This window comes from Sordaria macrospora, chromosome 1 (assembly GCF_033870435.1).
Source record: "Sordaria macrospora chromosome 1, complete sequence".
NCBI classification, from domain to species: Eukaryota; Fungi; Ascomycota; class Sordariomycetes; order Sordariales; family Sordariaceae; genus Sordaria; species Sordaria macrospora.
Window position 1 is genome coordinate 16277 of NC_089371.1, and position 25110 is coordinate 41386.

Below are 25110 nucleotides of genomic sequence, written 5' to 3' on the forward strand. Positions count from 1 at the left end.
GGATGAGGAGCAGGACGAGGAACAGGACCAAGGGCAAGACAAGTATCAAGAGCATGGTAACAACGAGAATGGCAATCAGAACAGCGACAATGACACTGACACCGCTATCAGTGTCGGTTGCGGTGATCCCCAAATCAAAGTTGACAGCAACACGAAGGATACCAATACCGATACCGATATCGAATCAGGTCGTCAACTCGCAAGCCTAACAATAGACAATGGTGCGATCTTGCGATTCATATCAATCGTATACGCTTGGGACAGTGCGGACGTCACATTGAAAAGCTCGTTCGCCTCGAGAAAGCCTACGGACGAGTTGTCAACTGCTAGGCACTACGATAATCTACGACGAAAAGCACAAAATCTCAGTATTTTGTACACTGTTTTGGGCATGCCAGCCAGTTTTCGGCTTTCCAAAGTCATAAAAGAAAATCAATATCGATATCAACTAAGCGGAAGTTGTATGTCAGCTGTTTTAGCAGGTTGTGGCATCGAAGACACTCCTGCAGCGCGGAAGGCATTTACGGCGGAAATATCTCAGACTCGGAAGATCATGAGGATGGTAGAAGGATACGATGGGCTTCTCTGCTTTTCACCCCTTGGGTTTGGTAGTGGGTTCACGTTAAGAGCTTTGAAGAGGTTTTCGAACAAAGGCCTCGAGACCTTCCGTGCCACCATTGCTCGGTATGAAAACCTAATGTTGTTGAGTGAGGTGGGCAATGAGTTTCTACTTTCTGTCTGGGTTGAAGGAGAGTTCAAAGAAAGATTGTTCCAAAGGAGACAGCTTGGCGAACTGCAAAACCTACCCAACGAAGACCTCATCAAGTTTCTGACACCCATTCAGCCCGAGGATAGTATATAGGGTAGTCTTATAAGGCTGGACATTACGTTCAAAATAAGCTGTATCAACGGTAGCTGTATTATTATTTTTTCTGCTAGTTTTTGTCCTTAATCAAGTCCGCCGTAGTACAGATAGCGGGACTCGGATCCCGAACACGTAAATCAACACTGCAAATCTTGTACGATAGGTGCCATAAACACCATTGTGAACGCAATTGATCTATAGAATCGCGTAATGAAAAGATACTTAGGATGTGCTTGGTTATGGTCATCTTCTAGTAGAATAAATCCGACTCTAACAACTCGGACGTTCGCTTCGAAAGCCGATAGTCCGTTTATTGAAGTGTCGGGTGCTCCATAAGGTGTTGAAGATTCCCCTTCTAACTTGTTTCATACGTAGGCACAAGAGAAAAGTTAGGATAGGTTCCTGTTCTGGGCTGAGAAATGGCGTTTGCTCATTCTTTTCTCGCATCTCTTTAATCAATTAATCATTCGAGAGGTGCGGAAATGTAGCCGATAGTGATTGTGGGGAGCTGTGTTTTTAAATATGACAGTCAGAACCCTAATCCTAGAGCTGGCTGAGCCAGCTCTAGGGTTAGGGTTCCTCAACCACTTGGTCGATGTGGGTAGTCTGCTATCACTGTGGCACGTGACTAACACTAATGTCCGCTGAATTCGGCGGTGTGAAAGCGTGATCCTACAAGTGATAAGACAACAAGACTAGAAGCTACAATTCAAAATAATATTAAATGTAAAGAGAAAAAGGAAGCTATTATCACAGGATTAGCCTGTGATAGGTGCAGCACGTGATGCTCTGCCAAAGGCATGTCATCACAGTCAGACCATGTCTGACTGGCGTACGCACGTGACCACGTGCCACGTACGTTGTGCGTGCCCAGCCATGCCCTCTATATAAGGCCTGGCTGGCATACCACTTCCTTCCTCCTCTCCTCCTACAACTACACCCATCCATATCCATACCCAATGTCGAGTCCACCCGTGATACTAAGTATAGTTTACTACAAAAACAGAAAAACAATTTTCCAAAGTAGTATTCTATACCTTCTTTCTCCTACTATCTCCGAGCCTTCTTTATCAACCTTTCAGACCTCCGAGGTACCACTACTGCTATGACAGGGTAGGATGCACATGCTCACACGGCCAAACCTATAAAAGATAGGACGATGTTTGCTTGCCAACGAACATCGAAGTGCATACTATATAGGCAGTCACAACCCTGTGACAACTGCTTCATCGAAGGTATCCTTTTCGAGCGTATCCCTACCACTTTTATGTCCAAGTCCAGCTTCCCAAAGCACTTGGCGAGTCTCTTACCAATTTCGTCGCTCGCCAGAAGCATCTACGGCTGTCAACCATGGCATCTCAACCCCTTCCGAATCAACAATGAATCCTCCGCTCCGACTAAATCCAGTGAGACTTCCCCCGACCTGATTGTCAACACCAACATGTATCCTCCTATCAACATCATGGTAGGTGAAACTGGATGCTCGGCCAATGAGGCCAACCTAAATGATGGAATAAGAAAGCGTGCGGCTGAGGATGACGGTGATAACGATGGGAGAAGGAAGAAACACAGAGGACAAGTCAACAGTGACCGGAAGTTTGCTTGTCCATTTTACAAGAGGAACCCACATAAATATTCCAAGTGGACTTCCTGTCCGGGACCTGGCTGGGATGAGGTTCACCGGGTTAAGTATGACAACCCAAAAGTTGGACAACGCCTTCTCCCAGTGTGACAAGGGCAGTATTCTGGGCTTGGAACAGTAGTTCAATTCAGCTGATAAACTACTTTGGTCCCGAAGGCCTTGTTGATCCTTTCAACCTCAATGAGAAGGTCGAGCCTTAAGGCCTTCTTATACCAAAGAAGGTTGGTACGTACCGAGCCCTGTGTGCCAGGCATCGGCGCGAGTCTATCTAGTTCATCTGCCTACAAGTAAATCTTCTGAATGCCAACCTTCGTCCAGTTGCCCGTCGGTAATTCCGGTCGGTGGTTTAATTGATGAAAGTCGCCGGCGGATGTCCGTGTGGCATTCTGTCGGTAATTCTGGTCGGCAGTTTGACTGATGAATGTCACCGGCAAATGTCCGTGTGACAGCCGTGCCTGTTGGCCGAATAGTCTCGCTGAGGCAAGGCTGGCATTGTATGGCGAGGTTGGGTTGATGTCAAGCATTGAGGCTCTATTGAACTTCAAACCCAGGAGTGTAGGCAATGTCCGTGTGACACAGCGGCAGGCCACCCTGATACTGTATATTTTTGCAGATGGGATGTCGCCTTTGAAACTCCTCGTTCAACCAAGCTCCGATAGAGCCGAACAGACCGATTACCGCCCCTCTGCCGTCTTCCTTTGCCGTTCAATCTCGTCTTTCAAGGTCTCGAAGTCGTGTTCATTCCTTACATCACTAGGAAGAGGGTAGGAAAACTCAAAGTCGATAGCAACCGTCCTCTCGTTGTTGACACGTACAAAGTTGTGAAGGTTTGGGTCCCCATGAACAACGCCCTCCTCTGTAAGGAGTCTGTACGTCTCCTGGAGCTGTTCGAGAAGGCGATCCCCCAGCTCCTCAGCAGGAAGATTGTGCAACGGCACTCCTTCGACCTTTTCCAGAAGCATACCAGGAATCGGCAGCTTGCTCATCTGGTATCTTGTCTGCCTGTCGTCGTGGATGGCGGCCTGGCCAAACAAGCGTGGGATGCAGTGGCCCTGGAGCTGTTGAAGGTGCTCGTATGCCGCTAATTCGTTTTCGTAGCTATCTGCCTTGGCGGGATTTCGCTCCTTCAGAATGACAGTTGTCGGCAAGAACCACTCTGGCAGCAATCGCTGTAGCAAGGAGCTAACGAGCTGTGGCATCCAGGACAGCAACCAGCAAGCAATTGGACTCGGCGGGACATGCAAGAGAAAGACAGACCGCTTTGCGAAGATTCGTGTTGCAGGGGCTTGAAAACGTCGGAAGCCGAACTGTATGTCCTACAAAACTCGAATCATTAAGGGCAATCAATGAACAGGGGTTTGGAAGTTATATATACCTTGATCTCGGAAGTATCATCGTCATCCATCTTCCAGCACCGGACAGTGTTAGGATTAAGTGATGAGTGTACTAGAGTAAGAACGGAGTAAAACTGAGATGGGATTAGCTCAAGGTTTATATAGAGAGGCCCGAGAGGGAGGTAGCACAAGCAAACGAGTGGGATCCACATTTCCAAACACGTAAACCAGTTGAAAGCAGTAGCTGTTACTACCCGAGCTTGACGGTATCCCAAACCCATTGACCATCCTGGTACAAAATAGGGTTTTCCTGCGCATCCGCCCAGTACCATGCACCCATCAAAAAGAGCCGTTTGTATCCGTTAGGGTGTACTTCGTGTTCATTATTTCCATCAACCCAATAAGGAGCCCATGACCACCATCTGTACATGCGCATATAGCCATCCAAGGTCACTGCCGGGGGTGTGGCAGCTTGCATTCTCCGAATCTGATAGGTCACTGCCCGGAAGAGGCCATATCGCAATGTTGGCCAGTTTGTTGAGAAAAGAAGGCCCGTGACTTCGCAGTCTTGCTCTCGGATTTGCTGTACAGTTTGGGCGTGAAAGACGAGGATCAGGAGATGCTGGCCGATAAATGCCGAGGCAGCGAAGCATTTGTATTTATGGCAGTATCTGTATGATATCTGTCAGCAAGCAGCAACCATTGGGAGACAATTACTTACGCTCTCAACTCCTTTCCTAGCCGAATACGATTGCCATCAGGTGAACGCTCGCCTGTCCACCGTTTGAGATCAATTATCCCATGCCGTTAAGTTCTTCTATCATGAGGCAGTGCTCCCCGCACCCCCATGTGAAGTCAATGGTCTGCGGGACTTGAGTTGGGCCAAGAGGTCCTGATTCTGACCGTTGGACTATGAATGACCCATGGTTGGTTTGGAAGGCGAGCTGGATGGGATGTGAGACATGGGTGTAGAAAGCCCTGACGGTGTCACCCTCGGTCTGGAAATATTCCGCAGTGCCATTCAAAGGGTTCACGTCCATGTCTAGGAGATGACGGTCGAAATCGTCTTCAGGCCCAAACGCATCCTCGATCATATCTTGGGTAGGGTTTATGTAGATTAGAGGTCGTGTGACCTCCTCGTAGGGGTGTACCCATTGCTTCTGAGACAGACTGGGTGGTGCGGCTCCTGGTAGTGTGTGGAATCCAGCAGCGCCACCAGGCAGGGCAGGCTGAAGAAGAACGTCTCAAGGTGACCATATTGATATGCTGAGATGATCGAGAGTTTCAACTGGGTTAATCCCGGCCCGGTTACTACATCCCACGAGAAACAGAAACGGTCCTCTTCTCACCTTTTCTGCTCAGCCCAGATGCAAATACCGAATAAAAAAAATTTAGAAGAAATTATACAGCCAACCCACATACAAAGAAAATAAGAGTAAGGTAGCTCCGAAACAGCTCCCCAAAAAACAACAGAGGCAAAAGACCAAAACTAAGTACAAAGTGAATACTGAAAAAACCAGTGACAAGTTACCGCTCAAGAACTAGGACACTATCCAATAACTAGGGGGATTATATTATATTTTTGGAAGACCCAAACATCGACGACGAACATCTTGGCTAATTCGATGGATTCAATTTTCAGGTTCTATTCTACCCATCTTCCATAACTTGAACCCCTAAGGACTACTAGATCCTTTTTGATTTCTTAGTGTGTTAGGATACAAAAGAATACGTATGGTATTCAAATAAAATAAACTGATTTATCTACTTTATGCATGCACCATTTTGACAGGGAAGCACTCCAATACGCTTGTCATAATGCCGCTGGTATCAATAGGCCCTAGGTACTGGGACGAAGTTCCAACGTGAGTGCCCCGTAAGTGCGGGACGTTTGTCGTTGATCATCGTGCACGGGTCGCAGGTTTCGGCGACCACCTCAAGACGGAATCAATGCATCAGGCTTGGCGCCAGTGATGTGTGACGAACCGTTACAAGCACAGGAGTATTATCGCTGGGATAGAACAATAGAGTAACGGAGTAGTAGCCGAAAGGTACTGGTAGATTGTGATAGCTATTGCTTGCTAGAGATCCGGTAACAAGAGGCCTGGGAAGGCCTTCTTTTATACCGGCCTTCCTGGACCCGACATACCGGACCCGTGGACCCGAGCCTTTCGGGTCCTCCGATACGGACCCGGGGACCCGAAGCCTTCGGGCCTTCGGGTCCAATCTGATTGGTCCGTCTATCTAGCTAGCTTACATAACTCTGGTTGGATCGTAACATGATGAAGTCTCCGGTTCTGGCTGTTCCTAGTGAGCCTAACCCCTGTCCCAGAAAAGCCAATAGGACTCGTAAAGAACAGTGGCACTGATAGTGGTGCACAAATTCCAGTTGACGAAATATCCTACGACTCGCGGGTTTCGTGGCTGGCTTGTCAAACGCCGCCAAATTGCAGGCGTCTTCCTCCTAACGAAGAGTTGGAGCTGGACGGGCGCTCCCTACACCATCTTCTGGCAGCTAGATCAGGCCACGGGGATTTCAAGGACTACCACGAGCGCTTCGAGCACGAGGACGCCCTGCTAACATGCTTCTGGGGAAGCTGGAAGAATCCATTCCATCCCTTCTTCTGCAGGAAGGCACATGCAGTTTCCCCGTCACGGGCGAAGCGGCTGCGTAGGAGAATATCTCCCTTGCTATTGGAATTTACTGGCAGCGCTTCATCGCTAGAATCCAGACCTCGCACTTCTTTTCGTGGACTTGCACGAGAAAAGCTTGGCGCCAGTCACTCTGGCAACAGCACATCGACGACGGGGGCACCGCTGACAACCTTACAGGGTTTCTACGGGGTGAAGGGGTGGAGATTGGGCGCGGCCACGACATCGAGAGGGTTACAGTAGACTTGGACAGGCTAGTCTACCGCGTAAGGAGACGGGCGGAGGCCTTGCGGGAGGGGGAGAGCGAGAGCAAGAGCGAGAGCGGGGAGGAGTGATCTTGCCCTTTTCTTTTGTCTTTTTCTTTCTTCTACGGGTCCCGCCATATATTGACGGCTCGCCCACTGGGCGATTCGATTGGAGGTGTTGAGCCGCGTTTACGCTACGGGCAACACATGATTTACACTGGCAATAGGCCTCGGTTTGCCTTCGGATTAATGGTTTTGGTGGACATTTAGAGCACTGCTCTTATTTTTGTGCGCGAGATTCAATGATGTGGCACGTCTCATGTCCTACGGGAGGCGGAAATAGACGTTAAAAATAACAACAACAACAACAACAACAACAACAACAACAACAACAACAACAACAAAAAAAAACCCCGATCATGTACGTAACGCAGAACTAACATGTTTTCGACACTGTTTAGCTTTTTCCGTCCCGTTTTTTACAATAAATGCCGAAGGTCCACAATGTTATTTAAAAAGAAATAAAAGGCCATGGACTTGAGAACGACAAATCAGGAAGGACCGCAAAAGTGACCTTCCTTCACCCGGCATCTGCAGCGGCCGTGGAAATACCTACTTAAAGCCTCCGACAGCTCATAATAATCACATACGACCATACCCACTGGAAAACTCGGGATCCCGTCCGCTCTCCCGTAGATAAGCCAGTGAGGGCCAGACTAGTAGTTGGGTCGGTGACGACCAGCGAATCCCTGGTATTGTATGTCTTTTTTCCTTTTTTTTTCCTAATCTCTTTCATCACACACACTTGTTAGTTTCTTTTCTTTTGAGTCCGCATTGTATTTTCCTAATACCCAGCACAAATATTTGCGCTTTTATTTTAACCTTTGCCCCCCAGGTAAAAGGTGCTGCAGATCGCCCACTGGGCGATTCGATTGTAAGTGTTAGGCCGCGTTTACGCTATGGGCAACACATGATTTACACTGGCAATAGGCCTCGGTTTGCCCTCGGATTAATGGTTTTGGTGGACAGTTAGGGCATTGCTCTTAATTTTGTATGCTAGACTCACCGGTGCGACACGTCTCATGCCCTACGGGAGGCGGAAGTAGACGTTAAAAATAACAATCACAACAACAACAAAAAAAAGCATATCTCACCATGCCCCTAACGGTGCCCTCTCGCCCCGTGATGAAAGGGGAACCTCAGGATGATGCTCAGCTCCATCGGCAGTCAAGGCTAATGCAAAGTGTTGAGGTTCTGTTAATGTCACACGGACATATGCTACACTCCTGGTAGCATACGGGCATATGCCATACTCCTGGTGTCATACGAGAAAGACCTACATGTATGCAGATCGCTAGATGCCTTGGAGCCTCAGGTGACAAGGACCTGTACGTACTAGATAGGTACCGTTTCCCTTTGGCATAAGAAGGCCTTGAAGCCCAGCCTTCCTCTAGAGGTTGAAAGGACCAACAAGGCCTTCAAGACCAAAGTAGTTTATCAGCGGAATTGAACTATTTGTTCCAAGCTCAGAAACCTGCCCTTGTCATAGTTAAGCCTCGGAACATCTAACCCAGAACTGTGGGCAAATGTCCGTGTGACAAAATCCGAGCAGGCTGTCAAGACCACCTCAAACATGGTCACCGGTCAAAATGTCAGAGCAACGAGGGCTTATATGGCCTTGACCGTGACTATGTTTCTTCTTGGTACGGATCTTCAGTTTCTATGGATCTTTATCTTCATGCTGACTCTAGCCTAGGTGTGATACAACGGTTATATTGCAGCAGTTTCTGTCTGCTATTGTGAGCAAAGTGAGTGAGGAATAGGAGGCTTTGCAAGGTGTGTATTAGTGACTGCTGTTACGATCCAATCAAAGTTATGTAAGCTAGCTAGATAGATAGACCAATCAGATTGGACCCGAAGCCTTTGGGCCTTCGGGTCCCCGGGTCCTCGGGTCCAGTACACCGGGTCCAGGGAAGAGCAGTATAAAAGAAGGCCTCCCGGCCTTCGTTTATAAGGCTCTTCAGCAAGCAATAGCTACCACAATCTACCAGTACCTTTCGGCTACTACTCCGTTACTCTATTCTTCTATCCCAGCGATAATACTCCTGTGCTTGTAACGGTTCGTCACAACTGCGAGGTTGAACATGTGGCAGTGACAGCTCGCTTACCATATGTGTCTTGAAGGCACTCACGATCTAGTGCAAGATAACGAGGTGCACATTCCAATAGTCTCGTCACTGTGTAGTGCAACGTTCCTCCCCATTGTCTGATCATACCCGCTCGAATACAACCCGCCGTCTGATTCCAAAGCTGTGTTTTGTACTACTACCCCGCTCACGTCTCATTCGGCACCCCATGTCCATTTCTCTTCAACCCCTCTCAGCATAAGCTCTCCCAGTCATTCTCTCGAGTTCCCTATAATAGACGCCATGGATACCAAAACAGCGATACCTCCTTTGCTTTCCAGCAGCGCGGATGACCTTTGTGCGGAATCCTATGACTATGTCATCGTGGGTGGCGCCACCGCTGGGCTTGCTGTGGCATCACGCCTGGCGGAAGACTCAACTGTCAGTGTAGGTGTCCTGGAGGCAGGAGAGGCTGCTCTGGACATTGATGAAGTTGACTTTCCGGCCTTCTTCGGTCGTGCACTCGGGACCTCCTATGATTGGAAGTTTGAAACAGAACCACAGCCAGGTCTGAACGGAAGAAAGCTCCCTTATCCTCGTGGAGGGTCCTTGGGGGATCAAGTGCCCTGAAATTCATGGTCTTCAACCGCGCGAGCCGCCATGACTACGATGCGTGGGAGGAGCTGGGAAATGCAGGTTGGGGATGGGACTCGCTCTTATTTGTCTTCCCTTTTATATCATCAAGTGAAAGAAATACTGACAGGTTCGGAAAAACCATACTTCAAAATTTCGGAAACATTCCAACCGCCTCCAGAGGAAACCTCGAACGAGACCTTCACCCTTCACGACACTTCCTACCTTGGCACATCTGGCCCCATCGCAGCTTCCTACAACAGAGATTACAACTTATCCCATGCTTATTGGCACGCAACCTTGAACTCCCTTGGGGCCGAGACGAACAAGTCCCAGAATGCCGGAAACAACGTTGGACCCTGGACGTGCATTGGCTCGGTGAACATCCACAACGGAACTCGCTCGTATTCAGTCGACTATTGCAAGAATCACGAGAGCCCTCAGTAGAACTTGCACATCTTGACAAAGGCGTACGTTCAAGAGATTCTTCTGATGAAGGAGGATAAGAGTTGGATGGCTTCTGGTGTCCGATTCAAGCACGATGGGAAGGAGTATAGCGTCAAGGCTCGGCGTGAAGTGATACTTTCCGCAGTATTCCTCTCAAGGTGGATAGTCCCAATGTCGGAGAGAATCTGCAAGATCACACCAGTAAGTCAGCTTGTCTGCCCATTGTCAATAGTCCATGTACTAACAAGACATCACAAGTGCTGGTAATGACATACGAAGTCGACCCTACCATCCCGAACCACGATGAACTGAGACATGACCCTCAAGTGGCAGAAGCCGCTCGTCAGCTATACCAAAGCAGTCTTTCCGGCCCCTTGACCAGGACTATTACATCCTACTGCTAGCTCCCTTTCTCACACACCATTCCAAGTCCGGGCCTTCAGGATATCGAAGCCCGGATGAAAAACCTCGAGAATATTCCACCCGAGCAAGCATCTATCCTCAACCGCCGGCTCGGCCCAAACAGTGAGGAGCAAGTCGGACAGATAGAGTACATCCTCTGGATGGCAGCCGCCAGTTCCATTTTTCAACCTGAGCCCCCGTCCAGTGGCAAAAGATACGCCGGCTTGACCATCATTCTGCAGTATCCCTTGGTCAGAGGGTCGATCCACACCCGGCCTCGTTCGTCATCCACCGATGTGACGGAAGAAGAGGACGATCGCCCCATTATTGACCTTCAATACTACACCGGCCCCGGTGGTCTTATTGACCTAGAAGCCACGACTCACTGTGTTCAGTATGCCGAAAAAAACCACCCAGACCGAGCCCTTGTCCAAGATCCTTCTCAAGCAGGTCTCTCCTGATCCCGAGGAGACTTCCACCGACGCTGATCTCCAGAAGTGGGTTCAAGACAACACGGTCACATGCTGGCATCCTATTGGGACATCTGCAATGGGAGGCGAAAAGGGGATCAAAGGGGGTGTGGTGGATGAGAGGTTGAAGGTGTATGGGGTGAAGAGGTTGAGGGTTATTGATGCCAGTGTATTTCCGTTGCAGATCAGTGCACATCTCCAGGCTACTGTGTATGCGGTGGCGGAGAAGGCGGCAGACATGATCAAGGAAGACAGTGCGTGATGTTGGAACGGTGAAGCCCTCAAGACCTGTTTGAGGGACTGGAAAAGATGGGACCTGGATGTTGGGCTCTCCTGTTTCCTTTGTCATGGTCTGCTTTGTTCGCTCCTATAGCTCTTGCTTCAGTACAAAACGTTGCGTTCACTAAACATCTTTCATGACCTTCGACACTAAAGACGACTTCGACAGAAACAGGATGACCGAATGGGAACATCCGCATAAGCAACAGCCAACTCCAACTGATTCTGCAGCAGTCGTGCTTCATCCTTTCTCCCCAACCTGACCAAACACTCATGATACCCATGCAACGCCCAAACATTATTTCGATGTTGAAGTGACCTCGGAAGGGTATCATCCAGTCCAAGATCAGCGCGATACACCGCCGCGGCCTCTTCCACTCGTCCTTGCTCCAAAAGGAGAGCGCCATAAGCATGCCTGGTCGGTTGCATCCAACCCCATGGCTCATCATACGGTAGGTTATCATCCAACTTGATGGCATCTCTCAAGCGCTCATATCCCAGCTCGACATTGCCTTTGCGGAATTCCAGCTCACCATCCAACATGGCAGCAGCGACAGCCAGAATATCCCGACAAGTGTTGTTGAATACAGTCCTTGAAGGCGGAACTCTCTTGACGGCTTCCGAGAACAGCTCCCGATGGCGTTCGGCTTCTTCGAGGCGGTTCGTATTGGCAAGCGCTACACCCTTGGCGTAATGGATCATGGCAGCGGTGGTGCAGTAGAGCTCTGCGTCTTGTGGCGGGACCAGGGCGACAATGTCCTGCCATCTCCCGAATCGGACTAGAACATGCACGCGCATGGCCAAGAAGCCTTCGAGCCAGTCGGCCATGGGGGGCGACTTGACCCTTAGCAAACTTTCGGGGAGTGCCGCCTCCAGTTGCGAGGCGGTTTCCAGTGCCACCTTGTACTGGCCGGCAAACATGGCGGCGTAGATGCGGAAGTGGTAGTTGTGGCATCGGTAAAGAGCGTAAAAGTTGAGAGCTCCATCACGGCCTTCTTTCCTCACCCACTTCTCGTCAGATACAATGGCCTGCGAGTTGGATGATATCGCCCGTCTGTAGTCCCCACAGATCACATCAAGATGGGTGGGCATATGGTTGAGATGGCCGGCATCCGGGACAAGACCGCGCAGGTTGTCTGCCAGACGGAGTGCTACCTCGGGGTGGCTTGACATCTCCATGAGATGGATGTACAGGTGGAGCAGGCCTGGGTGGTACGGGTCCTGGGCCAAACTCTGTTCGAGAACGCGCTTCGCCTCTAGAGTCTGGGCTCCCTTGGCGGGTTCCCCCGTCACCTGATCCCAGAGCCTCCAAGGGGTGAGGTTCATCAGGGCGTCGGCGTAGAGGGCGGCAACGTCCAGGTCAGACGAGAACTGGCGGTAGACTTTTGCCATGGCTTGGGCGTAGCCGTGGTCCAACGCTGAGCCCTTCTTTGGCTTTGCCGCTCTCTTGGGATATCGGTACTGAAGAGCATCGATGAGAGCATGTTCTGCGGGAGTACACGTTGACCCAGGCCCAGCTGCCTTCTGTCTTGCCAGCTCGAGGACTTCCCATGCCCGATCGATGGTCTGTTGGAGCTCCTCCTCATCAAACACGCTCCATGGCTTGTTATAGTTGGGGCCTAGGGAGTATGCGATGCCCCAATAGGCGATGGCGCAATCTGGATCAGCAGCAACGGCGCGCTCAAAGCACTTGACGGACTCTTCGTGGTTGAAGCCGAAGCTCCAGATGAGGCCACGATCGAACCAGAGCTGAGCTTCCACCTTGGCAGTGGATATGGGCCGGTGATGAGAACCGAGATCGTAATAGTCGTCAAGTTTGGCGGCTTGGTTTGGGCGTTGGTTGGCCATGATGATACAGTGCAGGCGGAGAAGTGTGGGAGGTGAGGTTGCAATGAGGGTGTCAAATGAGCTTGAGTGAAAGTCAAGAAAAGTCAAAACAAAAGTGTAAAAGGTTATCCGATGACCCCCCACCCAAGACTCCGATTCCCTTGTCGGACAGTGTTTGTCGGCGGTTGTCGGTTGAACTGTGCTCCAGCTGGATTATGGAGAAGTGTGGTAGCCATACAACGTCGAGGCGGCTTGGACGGGTGGCATGGATTAAGCGAGTGCGGACAGGATATGGTACGGGTCAGGTGTGGTGACGGTGGTGGTGATGCTTTTGTGAGAAAAGGGAAGACCTGTCGTTGTCATGAGAATCATGCATTTCCCCGCATTCACCCCGTTTGACATCCAGGCACGAGCGGTGATTGGCCGAATCCTGTCTTTACGTCATCTCCACCGCCGTGCTCAGAGATTCGGGTTAGGGTTTTGCACGACACTTCCCCGGATGTTCACGACGACATTCCTTCTTCGTCCACAACTCACTGATGTTTTCAAATAACTCCGCCTCGACTTCAGCAATATTTGCCACAGCAATCTCTTTCATTGAATCATTTTACGTACATCTTTGCAGACAATAATACATCGACTCGTCCATTTGTCCTTGGCCAAACACGATGCAACTTCACCAAAGGTGGCCTACAGGGTGCAGGTAAGCAACTCCTTGGCAGATACGTCTCGTTCTCAGCTTTCCTTTTAACTGTTCCCCTCTCGCCAAGTCAATATTAACGGATCTTGTACTAGATGCGGATATCGAAGGGAAACAGTTATTTGCCAGTGAAGTTCGTTGTTTCAACACCATGTAACACTACACTTTTGTCTCTTTCCTGTCGTAGCTGAACGTTGGATGTCATGATTAGGGTGGGTTGCGTTCCGAACCTTAGCGCGAGCGTGCGCTAAACTCAATCGTGAGAAAGATCTGACAGGACGGGGGATCTCTCCAGGGCTCGTGGGATCCGCTTCGGTGGCTTTTGACCTGCCTAAACAAGCCTAGAAGTCCCCATACCAAGCGCCGGCAAACCTCTTCCGCACACCATGCTAGCCGCGACTTCAGGGGATGCGGCGCCATGCTTCGATATGCCAAACCATATCTATGAGGGAATGCTACCGGTTGGTCGTGATATTAAGACTGGACTCCATCGAACAAAAGTTTTGTCTTTCGATCCCGCAACGGGCGTTACGGGCCGGCTTCTTGGCTCGGAGTAAGCACCGAGCGCGAACTTGCAAAGTCTAGAGACAGCGGGCAAAAGGACCAAGAATCCAACCGAGCCTGTCAAGTTAGCGCCCTCATTTTGATCCAATGGTGCATCTTTTCTTTCTAAGTGGTTGGGGATACATCGACAGGTGTTGATCATGATAAACAATGTGGTACTCGCTAGTGGTACGGTAGAAACCCAGCTGCCATCGGTTATTCCGTCCTCCCAAACGCTACTGTGTCAGTTGCACCACTTCAACTCTACCACGAGGTGGTCATGCCCATGATACAACATACAGGTATCGAAGTATGACCTTGTAGCTTGTGTACATGATCGCCGTGCAGAATGTCTTTATTGGGACTACATCTCATGACTTCGGAGTTCCCAGCTCGAGAGAACCACTTCCAAACCGGACATGAACATCAGCAACCTGAAGCCAAGTCTTCATCAGGAAAAAGCGTACACTCGGCATAGTTGTAGCGTGGTCCAGAAGCCCAATTGGTGCTAATTTCTTGTAGATCTCTTTTCAGCCGTGAATAGTCTGCCTGGATGTATCCCTGGTGTGGTCTGGTCCAGGGGTCATCTGCAGACAACTGAAGACGGGAACTGCCGATCGGCCACTCGAGTCTCAACGTTCAGTAACAACCACCATGGGCCTGACAAACGTGGAGTGCATACACCAATGGGGAAATGAGACGTTGGCGCGTGGAAAAGAGTTCCAATTCAGGTAGGTAGCAGTGTCAAGACGGCTCTAGAGCCTCTAGACTGAGGACGACTTCATTCTGGTAAACGCCCGGCAGGCAACGGACTACACCGAGATCATGTCAAATCAACAACACCAAGATGGCGAAAAGGTCAAGCGAACATACCTCGAAATCGTGTATAAAAGTCTGACCATCCGCCCTTCAACCTCCCAGTCCTTCTCTTCTGCATCCCACTCTCATCTTCTCATCTCCAGTCCAGTCCTCGTCAAGACCTCAACAACAACCAGTCTTTTAGACAATCATCCTTCAAAATGAAGTTCTCTACCCTCATCGCCTTCCTTCCCGCCGTTTCGGCCCTCCCCTCTGCCCCCGAGGCTCGCTCCGACGTGATCGAGGCTCGCGCCACCAAGAAGGAGACCACCGACAAGTACCTCTTCTCCATCACTCTTCCTAAATTCACCAGCTACCGCAAGGCCAAGAACCCCTCCACCCTCATCTGGACCTCCGACGGCTGCTCCAAGTCCCCCGACAACCCGAACGGCTACCCCTTCACTCCTGCTTGCCACCGCCACGACTTTGGCTACCGCAACTACAAGAACCAGGACCGCTTCAGCGATGCCAACAAGAAGAAGATTGATCAGAACTTTAAGGATGAGTGAGTATTTTGTTCACTTCCGTTTTTGTCTACATACCTACCCAGCAGTTATTTTGTCACTAACACATAACAGCCTCGTCTTCCAGTGCACGAACAACGGCTACGGAGCCACCTGCAAGGCCCTTGCCCAGGTTTACTACCTTGCCGTCCGCGCCTTCGGCCGTGTTGCCGGCGACTCCTCCGCTGCTGCTGAGTACGAGGCCGCTCTCGCTACCTATGAGGCTCTCGTTGCCGAGGCCATTGAGAAGGGCGAGGATCCCACCTGGTACTAAGTGCTGTAATAGTTGACTGCTGGAAAGGAGTGAGGATCAAAAGGACTGGGCTCAGGATGAATAATGAAGGGATGAGAACATACGGGAGCCGGGGATGATCTTGTAAATACACTGAAGGAACACACTCTTTGTGTCGGGAAGCGCTTTGTGCCCTCGGCGAGTTTGGCATCCTTGGAGGAGGGGAAAGTTTCGAATTTGACATTGTTCACATAAAACTTGACTTCCTGTGCTTGTGGTTCTTGCCCGGTGACTGGTAGACTGCTCCAGACTCTCGGGCAGTGTCTCCTTTGCCGACTTGAGAGCATCCTTCGTCTTCTAGCTTAACAGAAACTCCCTTTTGTTTGTTTGTATTGCAAACGTTGCTGTTCGGTGAACAGGCAGCTGGGGAGAGACTAGTGAAGGTCACGGTTCGGACGACGTAACTAGAAAGTGACAGGCAACAAGCACTGCGATTGTTGGTAAGTAGTGTCCAAGGTTCTGTTGTACGAATAACAACCCATGGGTGCCGAACAGTTGGACTGTTCCGTCTGATACCCTTCCTACCCCAGCTGTTCAGTCTTTTGTCCCAACCTTAAACTTCTTCCGCGCCTCCTGATTGGGCCAGAGCAGGTGTTCCGTGAACACCATGGGTCCGTGGCAGATATCACCAACATTATCGCCATCACCACGACGACCATGACCAGATGTCGACAGGCGGCCTGAGAGCTTGGGCGTGTAAGAGCATATTTTCCACCGGTCCTGGAAAGCTCGCTTTCTTCCTCTTACATCCTCATCCCAAGCTGGACAACTCCAACTGCCCATACGCTTTCTCGTCATCGTGACGTCGAAGCATGCAAGACGACAACAATCCTTACGCACACTCTCCGCATAACGAGATGTCGTGCTCATCGCCCTTCTTGCCGACCATCCCCTACGTCAAAAACAGGATGTCGACCCTCTCTGCCATCGCCAGCGTCGGTCTTGCGCCACTCAAGGCCCTCGTCGCCGCCCCCTTCCCGATGCAGCAGACCATGATGATCTGGAAAGCTTGTACAGCAACCGACCCCATCCAAGAGGACGAAGACGATTGCGCAGCAAAAGTGTCTATCCATGGCAACATCCTCACTCCGGTCATGGTCGTCGCAACCATCGCGCCTACCGAGGCAACCACTCCGGAGATCCCAGCCCCGACCCAGCTCACGATGACTCCAATCACCACTACCGCTGACTTGGAGCCTTCCATTACTCAAGGTATGTTGTCCCATCAGCACCCCGAGCTTCCAGTAGTAGCTAATGTTGACATAGTGAAAGTCCCTGAAGATCAAGTCATCAATTACACGGTCACCAATTACACGATCACTGCCGCTGAGACGGTCGTTGAGTATGAGCCCATCGACGAGCCGAAGAACAAGGGAACCCATGTCAGGACCGACTCTGCGAGGTACGTAACTGTCCAGTGAGATGCATCTGCCACACATGCTGACGAGTGATGAATAGCTCCACGTCCTCGACCACATCCAATGTTTCCACCCAAACAACTGACAGCAACTGGTCAAACTCGACTTCGTCGACCGCAGCCACCGATGTCTTCCACACCCAACAGACAGAGGACTGCCTGAAGCAAAAAGACTTTCAGCATCCCGTCAACATGGATAACGATATCCATATCTTTACTGTTGCCGTAAAGGCTAGGACTGCCACCGTTAACCAACATGAACAGCCACTCGGCCACAAGGAAGAATCGGTCTTTGATCTCATGGCCAAGTACGGGGTGAATGAAGATCAGATTGCCGATGCCGAGTGGAAGGATATCATGACTTACGAGGCCGACCGTCAACGTAAGGAGAAACGCGGTCCAAAAGTGCACTGCCAGGAGGTTTTCATTGGGTTTGTCGCTGCGGAATCCCAGATATCTTAGGGAGATATCTTTTCGCAGCAGCTTGACAAGCTCAGCCTGCCCCCTACTTCCCCGTCTAACTGGCAGCCGGGATCTGATCTTCCCCATGAGGCGCTAGAGGGTATGGACAATCACCTTGAGAGCAGCATCCATCTGAATACCCTTCCTCCTTTTGACAACGAGATCGAAACAGCTCTTCAGCCAACGCATGGCCATCAAGAGTGTGTTGTTGAGGAGGCAACTGGCTCGGTTGTCGGCGAGGCTATCCCCAACATTGGGATCACTCGTGCCGCCACACCAAAGAAGTTCAAGATCCGTTCCGTGCAACAGATCGCCAGTTCCTCCCCTGGTGCTCCCGTCCGGAAATTCCGAGTTGGTGGTCAAAGACTTCGTGATTCCAACGTCTCCCAGTCATCAACCGTGCAGTACAAGCCCCTGGAAATTCCGCGTATTCTTGTGACTGAGCCCATTGATCCGCCCACTGACCTCAATAACTACCCCGAGACTGACCACCATCAAGCGACCACATCATCTTTCCTCGAAATTCCCTCTCAGAACGACTTTGATGCTTTTACCCTCAACCTCCACGAACCCTTGGTATCAGAGTTGGACTTCGAGAGGGCCAACTTTGCCCCCTCTTCTCCCGGCGGAAAAGAGAAATGGTTGAACAAGTGGGCAGAGAAGGGCAGTGCCACCCGCAGAAGAGCGACTATGTGGATTATCGATTTGCCAACCGCGAAGGAGGCGATGAGAGTGGAGGACAACCAGGTCTTCCTCCCCCCTGTCACTACTGAGACTCCTCGCGTACGTCGGCTAAACAACTATGGCGAGGACTACTTCTTGATGACTCCCGAGTCAACGGCATCCTCGGAGCTTGCCAAATGGAGTGAAGAGACGAGCGAGATTTTTGAGGACTTGGTTGAGCAAGACAAAGAGGAAGTAAACCAGCAGAACAAGAACAGCATTGCTCCTGAGCCAGAGTCGTCGAGCAGTCGATATGACATCACCTACCATTTAGACGAGCTCTATGACTGGGAGAATGAGGGAGAGACGGTGAAGAAGGGTCCCGAGCATGAAGTACATCGGAACGAGGCCACCAAGAACAAAGTGAGCAACTTGGAAACCGACAAGCCTACCGCTACCGGCAAAGCCTCGGCTGTTGAGAACCACGACCAGACCGCACTAGTTTCCGCCCTTTGCCACAAATGGGGACCAGACAGATTTGACCGATGGTGCGAAGAGTACGCCACTCCCATCTCGGAAGTCATCTGGAACGAGGCCGGCACCGATCTGGAAGAGTTCACTGGAGCAAATAGCGAACCCGCCCAGGAACATGAAGAGACGGTCCAGACACCGCGACGCCACTCGTTCCCCGTCGATAACCCCCCTGGAAAGTATTTGAGGACGCGCCGGAGCTTGGAGTACAAGGAGGATGTTCAAACAAGGCTTCGCCTGACGCGCTGGCGCCTTGAGCGCTGGACGGAGGGGAGAGACAACATGCGGTACGACGAAGACTTTGTCATCAACTTTGAGGGACATGAGTAGACAGTTTGCACAACAGAAGGAAGGACTGAGAAGGGGGTATAAGCAGAGCTGATGATGCTTCGAATGAGGAATGTGGTAGAAGGATCTTAGATGGGAAAACAGGAATGGAAGCAAGTCGCCAATGAAGATAGTTGCAAAGTGATGCGATTGTTTCCCTCATGGTGATAGTCCAAATGGCTGTGCCAGTGAATGCCATGATGCACAGTGACCACTTACCAAGGCATGTTGCTGATGTCAATATGCCTCGTATAAGCACCGCCGTCCACCTAATCTACCCCCATATCATCATCAGCATACTCCGCATTCTCTCACCAAGCCATGTCCGAGATACAGGTGAGCGTGACTGTCAACGTGCTATCATCTCCGCCATGGAAGATGATGGCCAATTGTCCCGTCTCCAGTTTGACTAGGTCATAATACTACCCTCCATGACGCGAATGGCACTCGAAGTGAAATCGATCACGATATACCATCGCCTGCCAGTCAAGCGGTTCCTGTCCAACAGCACTCCAAACCCGGGCACCCTAAAGTACTGTGACAAGGGCAGTATTCTGGGCTTGGAACAGTAGTTCAATTCAGCTGGTAAACTACTTTGGTCTCGAAGGCCTTGTTGGTCCTTTCAACCTCTAGAGGAAGGCTGGGCTTCAAGGCCTTCTTATGCCAAAGGGAAACGGTACCTATCTAGTATGTACGGATCCTTGTCACCTGAGGCTCCAAGGCATCTAGCGATCTGCATACATGTAGGTCTTTCTCGTATGACACCAGGAGTGTGGCATATGCCCGTATGCCACCAGGAATGTAGCGTATGCCCGTATGCCACCAGGAGTGTAGCATATGCCCGTATGTTACCAGGAGTGTGACAAGGGCAGTGTTCTGGGCTTGGAACAGTAGTTCAATTCCGCTGATAAACTACTTTGGTCTCGAAGGCCTTGTTGGTCCTTTCAACCTCTAGAGGAAGGTTGGGCTTCAAGGCCTTCTTATGCCAAAGGGAAACGGTACCTATCTAGTATGTACGGGTCTTTGTCACCTAAGGCTCCAAGGCATCTAGCAATCTGCATACATGTAGGTCTTTCTCGTATGACACCAGGAGTGTGGTGTATGCCCGTTTAACAGTGTGGCATATGCTCGTTTGACGGTGTGGCATATGCCCATTTGATAGTGTGGCATATGCTCGTTTGACAGTGTGGCATATGTCCGTGTGACACTTGGACTGTGGGCAATTTCCGTGTGACAAGGAGTGTGGCATATGTCCGTGTGACAAGTACTCCCTTTCGCCGAACAAGCTGCTGATTGCCTCCTCGGTGACGTGTGTATAGCCGGCTTTCGTGGCGCGGCTGAGAACCCTTCAGCGCCCGCCGAGCCTGTCTTCCAGCATCCTGGTTGGCTCCCAAAGCTTGCCGGTCGACATCTCGTCAGCACACGCAAGGAGTTGCCAAATGGACAACAGGAGCGGGTCATTGTCCTGCAGTTTGCGCTGATCGACCAGGTTGCCGACGAGTTTGGCGAACTGCGCAAGGAAAGCGAGGTAGATCTGGGGCTCCTCGGCGCTCTGCAGTTCGGCCATGACGCACTGCGTGATCTGGACAGCGCGATTCCTCCAGTCGACATCGGCGAAAGCGGTGACCAACGTGGCGAACAGGTTCAGGCAATTCGTCAACATGTCTGACGAGTTTGCGCTTGCACGGTAGTCGGAGACCGACCGCTCTTGTCCCCACGACTGATCCAGACGCCAGAACTGTGTGATCTCGTCCATGCCGTAAAAGGGAGTGCTGACCAGGTGGAGAGCCGTGTTCCAGGAGTCCTCGTGAAGCCGCAGATCCGTCAACGATTCCATGATCCTAGTGAAGTGTTGGGTGTCTTTTTGCAGGCTTTGAGAGGTGCGGGTGTTATACCGATAGTACGGGCTTCGATAAGAGGAAGTAGAAAGAAAAAGGCTAAAGATGGAAGACAACTTTCATCCAGTCCTCCAATTAACCCATAATGACGGTGTGGTGATGTCCATAATCTTAACGTGGATGTCTTTCGTATTGGTCAAAAGAGGAATTGTCCTTGCATGTTTGTTCCGCGTTTGATCCAGTGAGTTTTCTGCTTTCATCAAGCCAGACTTTAGTGACTGGTTCTGACTCTCCAACCGTTCGACCCTTTGCTTAACGGAGTTGAGGACAATGGACTCCCGCTCCGCGAATCGTTAGTAAAGTGCCCGTAGTCTTCTCGTAACTTTGTGCTGCCTGGTTTCGTTGTCAAGCTCGGATCTCAGGCTCTGAATGTAAGCATCCTTCTTTTCCAGCTGGTCCTGCCACGCCCTCCCGCGCGATCGCCATTTGGCAAGATCGTTCTCCATTTCTTCAAGCAGTCTGGGAAGCTCTGCGTCCGGGTGGTTCTGCTCAAGTTTGGCGAGCTTGTCGGTAAGCTCATCATTCTTGGCTTTAGCGGCGTTGTGATCGCGGGTCAGGTCTTCCAGGCTGCTCTGCAGCTTGTCTCGCTCGGCTGTACAAGACTGCAACTGCTCTTTGAGCTCCGTGGTCTCCTTATCGGTTCCCAGGATACTTTTCAGCAGCCTGGTCTATCCATTTGCCTGGTCACCTGCCGTGGCTTGGTCGTGAAGATCGACGAGAAGCTGCCCGGTCGCGTCGTCTATTTTCAACGCGCAATTGGTTAGAACCGTCTTCAACAAGGTCACAAGCATTTTGCCTTTGTCGTCGGTAGCGACCAGACTTTCGGCCCGGCTCTCGTCCATTCTGATCTTGTTTCCCTGCTTCATCCTTTCCAGGGTATCCCTAGACGCAGCTGTGACATCCGACCCCCAGTGCCCGACCTTGTTTTCAATCTTGAAAGTGTCCTTGGTGGTTTCGCCGAGTCGGTCGGATCCGGCATGGCTTCTTGAGCTTGATGACTGGCTCTGGTAACCCGGTTTGACGGGACTTATATCATCGATGTATCTGGGAGTCTTGAATTGGCGTTTCGTCGGTGTTGACTTGACGCTTGTTCACCGGCGAATTGTGGTGCAAATGTGCTGGCCACCGTGGGTATGTTCTGGGCTGCTCATGGTTTACACAGCGAGTTAGCGATATTCCTTGGTCAGGTATCGCAGGCTAGGCGGCTATTTGGCTTGGGACTGGCTTTTACTTACAACGATACAATTGTTCCCCGAAGTTGACGTCAATGAATTGTTACTATCGAATCAGCGGACTTAGATAGATTGACCAATTAGATAGGACCCGGGGTCCCGAGCCTACCGGACTACGGGCCAGACACGGTCCCGGTGTCCCGAGTTTACGGGACTATGGGACAGGGCTGAAGACCAGTATATAAGAAGGCCTCCCGGCCTTCGTTATTAGGGTTCTTCAGCAACCAATAGCAATCACAATACATCAGTACCTTTCGGCTACTACTCTGTTACTCTATTGTTCTATCCCAGCGATAATACTCCTGTGCTTGTAACGGTTCGTCACATGGATGTGAGGCGTGCGTTAAGACAGCAGAAAGACGAGGACGGTTGCTGGGGGCGACTCGTTAGATTGGAAATGATCGAAAGATCAGACTAGGAGAGCAGTGGAAATTGAATTCTGCGTGCAAAAAAGAAGAAAGGGAATTGCCGGCTGGGTGAGAAAGGTGCCAGGCATTTTTCCAAGCGAATGACGCGTGCAAAGCTCCGGGGTCGTACCTGTCTTTGCAAAACCAAGTAAATGGGACGAACGAATCTGAAATGTCAAAGAAGGTAGGCACCACTGCAAAACCCATCCTGTCCCTTCCTGGGCGTCCTTATTTGCTCCTTGGAAACTACCTACCTAACTACCCAACAATCCCTCGGGAGAACCTCAACAGCCATGGATCACGAACACACCTTGGTCAGCACCTGTGATCTGGGCCATTCCCAGTTCGCTACTTCATGGCCAGCACAGCCGACTGGCGACCCGGTTCCCACCCCCGAGCGGCCGCTTCTTGGGCCTGAGCAGAAATTCATGATGCAGGCTCTGGCGGAAGGAGAGTCAAGCTTTTATGTCTGTCTCGGCCTGCTGCAAGTGCTCGACATGATCCAGAAGAACGCCATTATTCCGATGAACAGTAAGGTCCAGTCGTTCGAGCAAGATTTCAAGTCCGGCAGCCACGAGTACACCATGCTTCTCCATGCCATACCCACCGGGCTGCGCAACTCGTTGATTCAGGGTACGCTGGCCTACGACTACGTCAAGGGCAAAGAGGTGCATGGCAAGGAGCTTTAGGAGCGCGGAAGATATGCCGGTATCTACACGGTCGGCATCACGATCGAGGGACGTGACGGAGCCTTCCTCAACATCAAGGAATGTAGCAAGGTCGCCGATGTCCTCGAAAACTACTCGCGAGCATACGAGCTGTTGACCACGACCGAGACCGAGTACAGTCCGCTGCCCGCCAATGCCCATGAGGTTATTGATGACTCTCGCAAACTCGACCAAGCGTGTAGATACACGGAGCCGGCCACCATACTTCACTTCATGGACGACTTCGGACAACTTGTTGACAACGTACACTTGAAAGCGCTATTTCGGAAACGCGGCAGAGCTTTAGACAGACTCGGGTGCGACGAGACGACCAACATGCATCAATGACCACTGTTTGTCGGATGTACCACCATGCCTATGGTTGAACAACTCGCAAAGCTTCATTACGACAGCGACATGGCTACCGTCCCGAGTGTCAGCAAGTTTCTGTCCCTGACCCTCGGAGCTCTCCGATACATCGGCCTACATCCATATACGGTGGAGGTTCCCGTCTTGCCGATTTGGGTCCCAGAACACCTTGCGATGGGTGAGCGACTGGTGACCGTTCTTGCCAGCTCCCTCATCAGCCAGGGAGGGTTTAACAATATCCAGCCCGGCAGCAAGCCTGAAATGGGGATGGACATGGAGCTTTGCGACGAGGCAGGCGGCTACCTTGCGGAGAAGACCAAGTACTTTGAGCAAAACCTCGACAAGACGATAGTGGACAGCGAGGATTTCCTGCGCAGAACCGAGGGTGTCGAGCATCTCACGCGCTGCTTTCAATTTATTCTCAGCGGCTAGCTGGAGAAGAAGGTCGAAGATACCAACAACCGCCTGAAACGCTTTGAGCACGCGACGAAGGTTTTGATGGACAACAAGGAGGACATTCAGGAGAGATTACGCAAGATCAGAGAATACCAACAAGCCGTTTTCACCAAATATCTCTTCAAGACAAGGTACGCGAGACTGTTGCGAAGCATTACAGCACGCTTGGGAGTCGACGATGGTAGCACCCATGCGAGGACAGAAGGCCCCCAGCCAGAGTAGTCGACATATGTTGAAGGAAGGTGATCTTGACTCGTAAATGAGGAATGCAGCCATTTGAGGCCACAGACTCAGAGGGTTGTAGATACATAAGGACTAGATTCCCACAAGTAACAGTAGCTTGAGAGCAAATCCCATCTGGTTCCACACCGATCATCATTGCGGCTTTGACTGTTTTCCGAAATTTGAGTGATCTACCTAGACGCTTTCTCGGTTGGTGTTTGTATACACTGAGGGCGGCATCAGCTTGTCGGCTGTAAGCAAGATACCTGGTGTACGGAAATCCGGAACATCTCCTCCCTGACGTTTGTCGTAGAACAGCATGTACTGGCCCGGCTCGTCGAGATCCAAGTCGAGCGAAAAGTACTTGCAGTCGACCTCTTGCATTCGGTCATTAAGCATAAATATGGGAGCCAAAAAGGGGCGGCCGTACATGTCGTACAGCCAGATGTTGTCAAGCTTGCATCAGAAGACTTACCGGCGGCCGCAATGTCGTATGTGGTCATCCGCTTGGCACATTCTGCTGCCCCGGACAACGAAGGTTCGAATGCTGGCGAAAGCCTTCGTGTGACCGGCCGCCGGCGTGTATCTGGCCCGAATGACA

General features: G+C 51.0%; 9 protein-coding genes across 9 annotated transcripts; 5 read left to right on the forward strand and 4 right to left on the reverse strand.

Annotated features, from left to right (window-relative positions):
• Positions 1-3181: 3181 nt before the first annotated feature.
• Positions 3182-4053, reverse strand: SMAC4_09805 (uncharacterized protein; the record flags this gene model as incomplete). Its single annotated transcript, XM_003342748.1, has 2 exons — positions 3182-3823; positions 3967-4053. The coding sequence occupies 2 exons, from the start codon at positions 4051-4053 to the stop codon at positions 3182-3184; spliced, it is 729 nt and encodes a 242-aa protein (XP_003342796.1).
• Positions 4054-9167: 5114 nt separating this feature from the next.
• On the forward strand, positions 9168-11078 carry SMAC4_09517 (uncharacterized protein; the record flags this gene model as incomplete). Its single annotated transcript, XM_003343806.1, has 5 exons — positions 9168-9432; positions 9679-9848; positions 9966-10145; positions 10349-10597; positions 10764-11078. 5 exons carry the CDS (start codon positions 9168-9170, stop codon positions 11076-11078), a joined length of 1179 nt encoding a protein of 392 aa, XP_003343854.1.
• Positions 11079-11245: 167 nt separating this feature from the next.
• Positions 11246-12943, reverse strand: SMAC4_09518 (uncharacterized protein; the record flags this gene model as incomplete). The annotated part of the gene is made up of 1 exon (XM_003343807.2): positions 11246-12943. One exon carries the CDS (start codon positions 12941-12943, stop codon positions 11246-11248), a length of 1698 nt encoding a protein of 565 aa, XP_003343855.2.
• A 2159-nt stretch (positions 12944-15102) lies between these two features.
• On the forward strand, positions 15103-16009 carry SMAC4_09519 (uncharacterized protein). Its single transcript, XM_003343808.2, has 2 exons — positions 15103-15528; positions 15602-16009. The coding sequence occupies exons 1-2, from the start codon at positions 15185-15187 to the stop codon at positions 15798-15800; spliced, it is 543 nt and encodes a 180-aa protein (XP_003343856.1). The 5' UTR covers positions 15103-15184; the 3' UTR covers positions 15801-16009.
• Positions 16010-16630: 621 nt separating this feature from the next.
• SMAC4_09520 (uncharacterized protein) lies at positions 16631-19221 on the forward strand (the record flags this gene model as incomplete). Its single annotated transcript, XM_003343809.1, has 4 exons — positions 16631-17030; positions 17085-17220; positions 17277-17666; positions 17733-19221. The coding sequence occupies 4 exons, from the start codon at positions 16631-16633 to the stop codon at positions 19219-19221; spliced, it is 2415 nt and encodes an 804-aa protein (XP_003343857.1).
• Positions 19222-20566: 1345 nt separating this feature from the next.
• Positions 20567-21055, reverse strand: SMAC4_09521 (uncharacterized protein; the record flags this gene model as incomplete). Its single annotated transcript, XM_003343810.1, has 1 exon — positions 20567-21055. One exon carries the CDS (start codon positions 21053-21055, stop codon positions 20567-20569), a length of 489 nt encoding a protein of 162 aa, XP_003343858.1.
• A 354-nt stretch (positions 21056-21409) lies between these two features.
• On the reverse strand, positions 21410-21958 carry SMAC4_09522 (uncharacterized protein; the record flags this gene model as incomplete). The annotated part of the gene is made up of 2 exons (XM_003343811.1): positions 21410-21708; positions 21805-21958. The coding sequence occupies 2 exons, from the start codon at positions 21956-21958 to the stop codon at positions 21410-21412; spliced, it is 453 nt and encodes a 150-aa protein (XP_003343859.1).
• Positions 21959-23048: 1090 nt separating this feature from the next.
• On the forward strand, positions 23049-23444 carry SMAC4_09523 (uncharacterized protein; the record flags this gene model as incomplete). The annotated part of the gene is made up of 1 exon (XM_003343812.1): positions 23049-23444. The coding sequence occupies one exon, from the start codon at positions 23049-23051 to the stop codon at positions 23442-23444; it is 396 nt and encodes a 131-aa protein (XP_003343860.1).
• A 390-nt stretch (positions 23445-23834) lies between these two features.
• SMAC4_09524 (uncharacterized protein) lies at positions 23835-24263 on the forward strand (the record flags this gene model as incomplete). The annotated part of the gene is made up of 1 exon (XM_003343813.1): positions 23835-24263. One exon carries the CDS (start codon positions 23835-23837, stop codon positions 24261-24263), a length of 429 nt encoding a protein of 142 aa, XP_003343861.1.
• Positions 24264-25110: the final 847 nt, after the last annotated feature.